The sequence below is a fragment of the Verticillium alfalfae genome, genomic scaffold (assembly GCF_000150825.1).
Source record: "Verticillium alfalfae VaMs.102 supercont1.13 genomic scaffold, whole genome shotgun sequence".
Classification (NCBI taxonomy): Eukaryota; Fungi; Ascomycota; class Sordariomycetes; order Glomerellales; family Plectosphaerellaceae; genus Verticillium; species Verticillium alfalfae.
The window spans coordinates 622,583-629,395 of NW_003315026.1; the positions used below are offsets into that span (position 1 = coordinate 622,583).

At 59.3% G+C, this 6,813-nt stretch overlaps 4 protein-coding genes across 4 annotated transcripts; 2 read left to right on the top strand and 2 right to left on the bottom strand.

Annotated features, from left to right (window-relative positions):
* Nucleotides 1-147: 147 nt before the first annotated feature.
* Nucleotides 148-753, top strand: VDBG_08813 (conserved hypothetical protein; the record flags this gene model as incomplete). The annotated part of the gene is made up of 1 exon (XM_003000971.1): nt 148-753. The coding sequence occupies one exon, from the start codon at nt 148-150 to the stop codon at nt 751-753; it is 606 nt and encodes a 201-aa protein (XP_003001017.1).
* Nucleotides 754-769: 16 nt separating this feature from the next.
* On the bottom strand, nt 770-1,580 carry VDBG_08814 (mitochondrial import inner membrane translocase subunit TIM13; the record flags this gene model as incomplete). The annotated part of the gene is made up of 2 exons (XM_003000972.1): nt 770-1,271; nt 1,336-1,580. The coding sequence occupies 2 exons, from the start codon at nt 1,417-1,419 to the stop codon at nt 1,092-1,094; spliced, it is 264 nt and encodes an 87-aa protein (XP_003001018.1).
* A 389-nt stretch (nt 1,581-1,969) lies between these two features.
* VDBG_08815 (vesicular integral-membrane protein VIP36) lies at nt 1,970-3,163 on the top strand (the record flags this gene model as incomplete). Its single annotated transcript, XM_003000973.1, has 4 exons — nt 1,970-2,065; nt 2,142-2,165; nt 2,232-2,302; nt 2,392-3,163. The coding sequence occupies 4 exons, from the start codon at nt 1,970-1,972 to the stop codon at nt 3,161-3,163; spliced, it is 963 nt and encodes a 320-aa protein (XP_003001019.1).
* A 684-nt stretch (nt 3,164-3,847) lies between these two features.
* Nucleotides 3,848-5,413, bottom strand: VDBG_08816 (conserved hypothetical protein; the record flags this gene model as incomplete). Its single annotated transcript, XM_003000974.1, has 2 exons — nt 3,848-5,218; nt 5,327-5,413. 2 exons carry the CDS (start codon nt 5,411-5,413, stop codon nt 3,848-3,850), a joined length of 1,458 nt encoding a protein of 485 aa, XP_003001020.1.
* Nucleotides 5,414-6,813: the final 1,400 nt, after the last annotated feature.

Here is a 6,813-nt window from a genome sequence, read left to right on the forward strand (position 1 = left end):
GAGCGCGAGGAGGAGGGCGAGGCGTTTGCCGATAAGGAAAAGTTCGTCACCGAGGCGTACCGGAAGCAGCAGGAGGAGAATAGGCGCATCGAGGCGGAGGAGAAGAGGCGCGAGGAGGAGGAGGAGAGGAAGAACAAGGCGGGCGGCATGACGGCGTTTTACAAGGGCTTGCTGAACCGCGGCGAGGAGAGGCACCAGGACATGATGAAGGCTGCCGAGGAACAGGCCAAGAATGCGCCTGCGGAGCGCGAAAAGAAGGAGGAGAAGGGGCAGCAGCAGCAGCAGCAGCAGCAGCAGCAGGACGAGGAGCAGCCTGACAAGGAAGCGACGGACGCCAACAGGGCGAGCGAGATCAACAAGAAGGGTGGCAAGATTGCCATCAACGAAGACGGCCAGGTCGTCGACAAGCGCGAGCTACTACGGGGCGGCCTCAACGTCGGCGCCAAGAAGGAGGCACAGGTCAGGAGGGAGGCCAGCCGGCCAAAGGATGACGGGCGCGACCGGGGTTCGGGCTCGGGCTTTGTCGGTGCTGGCGGCAAAGGCGCCATGCGCGAGCGGCAGACGCGCATGCTCGAGCAGCAGCTCGCCGAGTCGCTCAAGCGGTCACGCGAGGAGGAGGAACAGGAGCGCGAGAAGATTGAGACGTCGGCCAAATCGAGGAAGACGGAAGGCGAGATCTCGAGCGCCAAGGAGAGATACCTGGCGAGAAAGCGCGAGGCGGAAGAGGCAAAGAAGAAAAAGACGGCTGAGTAGGAGGAAGGACATTTTTGATACCCCGAGAGATGGCTTCCCCGGATCAGGGGTGTCATCTAAGATTATAGCTCTACAAAAAAGAGTTCATCTCCAAGAAATCAGAGCGCCACCAATGTGTTGATTGTACATGTGCCCCCCCGCCTCCAACACTATACTACTGTGGCAGCGCTGGCAGAAGCCTCTTGACGCAGGCATTCGTTCCCGGCCGGGCCTGGGTCTTTGCCTTCCACAATGGAGGCGCGCCCACCCTTTTTGCGACTCGGATCCGGGTTCATTGCTTTGATGGTACATTCGGCACGGGGCCGTTAGATTTCGATGATGCGCGAGCAGCCTCGTTCTTACGAAGATAGAGCCTGGTTGCCAGACTCTTGACGTATCCTGGCGATATAGGCCGTGTTGACCTGGTTCCATGCCGACATGTACTTCTCCATGCACGACGTCATGCATGTCGTCTCGCCGCTGGACAGCGAGGTACCGGGCTTGGGGACGCACTTCTCGAAGCAGTTCTCCTGGAGTTTCTGGGCGGCGTCAGTCGATTCCGTCATTTGCCCTCCGGCGTCTGGCAGAGGGCTGCAGACATACCTCGATGAGAACACGGGCATTGGCCATGTTAGCCTCCTGAAGGACCTGCTTCTGGAGCGCCCTCTTGACGGATTCGGAGTCCATTGTGATGGGTGATTGTGTGATGCGAGATTGTTCGTGGTGCAGTTGAAGAGCCAGTGTCGGAAGGAGGGTAGCGTCAAGTAGGAGCGGTTGTAACAATGGAAGCACGGGTGTTGAAGGCCAGATCCCTCGGGTAGGTAGACAAGGTAGCGATGATCGAGGTTGAAGAGCTTGATGGACTGGTGTGGCTGAAGCATGAATGTGCGCCACGATTCACCAGCCTCAGGCCACCGCTTTCCAACCGACGTCAGGCGCGAGCGGGACAGGGGTGAGCTCCAAAACGCCGTGACCCCAGGTTTCCATTCCAGGAAACCTAAGGTACCTTACTTTACTACTGGGCCGAAAAGTGAAAGAGGACAGCTAACGGCCCTGGCCAGCATTGCAAACGCTCTGCATCCGGACAACCCCCCCCCCCCCCCAATTCACGACCAACTTCTCACGACGCCGCCGCCGACCGACCCTTGTGCGTCGCTGGATCCCGGCTTTGCTCTCGTCTTTTTGTCTTCTATTCTTTGTTGCTTTCTTTTTGATCCCTGACGATACGCCGGCAACCATGTGGCTGAAGTCGCTCGTGTCGGCCTTGGGGCTGGCTGCTCTGGCTCGTGGCCAGAAGACCTCGGAAGATGATGGCGAGGTCAGGAGCATTGGTGTATGTTGACTCGCTGGCGCAACCCTCTTCTTGATCTGGCCTATTGGTATCGTGTACTGAACAATGCGTGATCCAGCTGCGCACCCACTCCATCCAACAGGTTTGCACCACGGCCTCTCCAACACCAACTTCCCCCTGAACGCCGACCGCTAAAACAGCTCGACAGCCCTACCTCGACTCGGACATGCAGAGCCGATGGTACGACTTTGGTGGCGACACGATCGTCCGGACAGACTCGTGGGTGGCCTCCCCCTTCTCGCTTCTTTCGCCATGCTCTGCTGTGATTATGCCATGAGGAGGAAACAGGAGTCTGACACGGGAGACAGATACATCCGCCTGACATCGGACCGCCCATCGCAATCGGGCTGGCTCTTCTCGCGCGTGCCGCTGACGGCGACCAACTGGGAGATTGAGGTCGAGTTCAAAATCTCGGGCAAGGGCCAGCTCTACGGCGACGGCTTCGCCTTCTGGGTGACCAAGAACCGCGGGCAGATGGGCCCCGTGTTCGGCGCGGCGGACCGCTTCGAGGGCCTCGGCGTCTTCTTCGACACGTACAAGAACAACCGGCCGGGCGTCGTGTTCCCCTACGTCATGGCCATGCACGGCGACGGCCAGACGCCCTACGACAAGGACAACGACGGCAAGGCGTCCGAGCTCGCCGGCTGCTCGGCGCGCGGCATCCGCAACGCCGCCGTGCCCTCGCGCTTCAAGCTGACCTACTTCCAGGACAAGATGCTCAAGCTCGAGCTGCAGTACAAGTCCGAGGGCGACTGGCAGCTGTGCTTCGAGACGCGCCAGCCCCCGACCCTGCCGTCCATCGCCTACCTCGGCTTCAGCGCCGAGACGGGCGAGCTGCACGACAACCACGACATCATCTCCGTCGCCGCCAAGAACCTCTACACGGCCCCCAACAAGAACAAGAACCCCTCGACCCCGGGCAGCGGCCAGTCGTCGAGCCGCGGTCCCGCCCCCGTCAAGGAGGGCGGCAGCTGGACCTGGTTCTTCGGCAAGATCATCCTCTTCATTCTCGTCCTCGGCGCCGCCTACGTCGGCTTCACGGCCTGGCGCGCGAAGAACGAGAAGCGCCACCGCTTCTGAGCGCTGGTCTCTCTTTCACCTCTGCGACATCCCGACGCATGCCGAAACGGGGTGGGCTTGGGCGGTGGTCGTGAAGGGACTACGTGGAAACTGCAAAAAAAGAAATTGGGTTGGACAAGATGGGGGCAAGGACGGAAATGAGATGTAGGCGACGACGCCACGGAGTCATGGAGATGAGCAGACATGCGGTACCGGGCCTGCGGCGGTTTACACACTTTTCTCACGTTGTTCCTGATGTTCTTCTGTTAGAGTGTATCACAGTGAGATGCTGGAGTTCAGGAAACGACCACGAGCCTGATTAAGTGATGTTTGAATTGACCATGTTGAGACACGAGTGACCAGGTTGAGAAGGGAGCAGTTCCCACGGATTTGCTCCAACTTGGTGCATCACGCCGGGTCCGAAGAACCAATCCACGTTGGATCACTGTCTGCGCGCCCCCTCCAACGCCCCCAATCAACCCGTCTGAGAACGCATGGTACAGAGTATATATATCATCATTCATTGAAAATGTCTATCTAATTCAAACATGTACTGTTGTTGCCCAGTCATTACGTCGTGAAGTATATACACACCACATGTCGAAAATTATGAACCCCGTCCCTTGAAGCCTTTTCAGACCTCGGTCGGAGTAACGAGAATCATCCAAAAAGGGGGCCTGCCGCACCTCATGACAGCCGCCCCCTCTACGGCTTGACCGGCGCCGTGACCGAGGTCCACGTATTTGCCTTACTCATGGTCCGCTTCCGCATCATGGCCATGATATCAGCCTCCATGTGCTCAATGTTCTTCTCGAGGTCATCATCCTCGAGCTTGAAGCGGCCCTCGCGGCGGCGGTCAAACTGCAGCCAGCCGAGAACAATGGCGGCCGTGACGGGCACGGTGATGACAAAGTAGACCCACAGCTGGGTCGAGACGACCGTCTCGGCGCCGGCGCCAAAGTCGAAAAAGGTCATGCTGAAGACGGAGGCGAGGAAGGTGCCGGGCAGGAAGATGGCGCCGAGGAGAGAAATGGTCTTCATGGCCGTGCTGTCGCGCTTGCTGGCGTGAGCGAGGCGGCGCTGCTCGCCGGCCATCTGGAACTGAATCTTGGACTCGCGCTGCGAGAGCAGGTTGTAGAGGGCGCTGCGCTGGATGTGGAGGCGCTCGAGCGTCGTGGCCTGGTAGTTTTCGATGCCGACGAGCTTGGCCGTGTAGAAATCGAGACGGCTTAGAAGGCTGCGGTGCAGCTTGTCGAGCTGGGCGCCCTCGGCGCCAGCCTTACGCTCATCGGGCAGCTGTGCCCAGAACTTTTGCATTGCCTCCTTCATCTGCACGACAACCTCCTGGTAGGCCTGTGGTCGCTTCCACAGCACCTGCGAGTGGCATTCGACGAGGTCGCGGCTGATGGCGTCGACCTCCATGACGCCGTCCTCGCGCACGTAGCCCTCCTTCTCCTCGATGGCGTCGCGCATGCTGACGGCGTGCTCGAGGCGGCGCAGCCAGTCGCGCGCATCGCGCTGCTTCTGGTCGTTGCGCGGCGACAGGTCGTACGACAGGATGATGATGGGCAGCAGCATCGGGTGACCGACCTGGGCCGAGCAGGCCTTGAGATGGGTGATGGACTCGGCAATGTCGCTCGACGAGGTGCCCTTGACGAACCCCGTCGTGAGCCCCGACTTGACCGCGTGCGAGAGCATAATCTCCCATCCGCGCGTCTTGCCCTTCTTGCGCACGTCCGACTTGCGAAAGATGATCTGCAGATGCGGATCCTCGTCGTCCTGGTCGTAGGAGCACCAGAAAAAGGGCCCGACGACGGAAGTGCCCTCGATGGCGCGGTAGGGTAGACGCATCGTCTCGACCATGGACTTGTACGTCGCGCGCGGGAAGGAGATGACAAAGGGCGCGAACGTTTCGTTGTCCTTGGCGTTCTTCTGGAGGACGAGGCGCATCGCACTCTGACGCTTCGTGTCAGGCTTCATCTTGTCCGGCGCCCGGAAGGCGCCCCTCTCATTGAGATAGTTCTCAAACTCATCAGACGTCAAGGGGTGCTCCTCGACGCAGTTGTAGAAGGTGTCCTAGAGGATAGAGTGGTCAGCCGCACAATTGGCCTCGTTCAAGCATCATCCCGGCTAGCCAATGCCCTCAGTCGCGATTGAAAAGTCAGGTCAGACAGAAGAACTCACAGAATAGTTGAGGACCTCGAGATAGCTCGTCACCTCGTGCACCTCCTTGCACTCATCCACAAAGAACTTGAACATGTAGTTGTCCATCTTGTCGCCCGCTCTTGTCCCGTCTTGGCTTCCGAAGCTCCGCACACCTCTCGGTCGATTGGGGCCGCCCGTCACCTCGAGACTCGAGCTCAGCCACAGCTATGCAATTCCAAGGCTTGAACAGGCCTGGCGGGGTAGGTGAAGACGGTGCACCCTTTGCGAAACAATGCCGTCAGGAATGAATGAACGAACGATCGAGAGCTCCAATGGACGCATGCAAGGAAAGGAAAAGCAAGAGAAGGACGCGAGAATCGGAGAAATCTGCAGGCTGCGGGTTGACCTGCCGCCCGTCATCTCATCACCACCAGTCTTGCAGTAGGTAAGTCGAGGGGGGGCGCGCGCCTTCCGATCCCCAACCTCTCTTCCTGAGGTCGGGGCCAATGGGCGACGAGGCGGAGGGGCGTACGGGCCCAGGGCTGCTGGGGCCGCTCTTGGGGCGGTGCAGCGGGGACCTTGTAGGTGCTTCCTGCTCTGGCTGCTCACTGTCCGGGGAGGTCGGGGGCCCACCTGGTACACGGCTTCCGGGCGAACGCCCCCGCACTTTCGGTGAGGCGCTCCTGACTTCTCCCTCCTCGCTATTTGTTTCCTGCCTCTTGTCTGATACCGCCTTCCGCCGCCTCCTGCTGCCTCCTTGCTATGCAGTGCGGTGCAGCGCTGGTCGCCCCTGAGCCCTTGCGACTCGATCTGTGCCGTCGTCTTGTTCCACGAGACGCGAAATTGCTGGCTTGACCTCATCATAGCTGTCTCACATCTGCCCGCATCATTGGCGAATCTGCATCAAGAAATACCGTGCGAAAACCATGCCACAGTAACATATATTGTCATGTCATGGTAAAGCCATCGCATAGTGGCCATGGTAGGCAGACCATGGCCAGGTGATGTAGGGCGTTGTCGTTGCAGGGCGTATTCGATACTGTAGTACTCCAACCGCCTCCTCTCCTCACGCACATCTAACACCCGCATCCAAGCGCCTGTGTCTTTCCAAACCTGAGCCCTCTGTTTTCGCGTCCCAGCAGGAAACTGACAAGAAAAAAGAGTCCTCATGTCCCGTCATCCAGCGCCCATCGTCTTGGCACATTGATTATCCAGAAAAATAATGACCAGAACGACACCATAGCAAGTGCGCTAGCGCTCATCACAACCGACCCTTCTCCGCTGCTTCGGACATGTCGCATTCCTTTCCCGGCCTGCCGGTGTGGCCATGACGGATGGCCTGGTTGGGCCACATGGGGCCCCGCATGAGCGCCTGTGGTCCCGTTGATAGATTTGCCTTGGCTGTGTCTTTCCTACCGGACGTCGTCTCTGCCGACATTCGCATCATTGGCCTCTAATACCCTTGCGATCATGGCGAGGGGGCGAACTCAAAACTCGGTGAAGAGGTGGCCGTATCTGGATCGCGG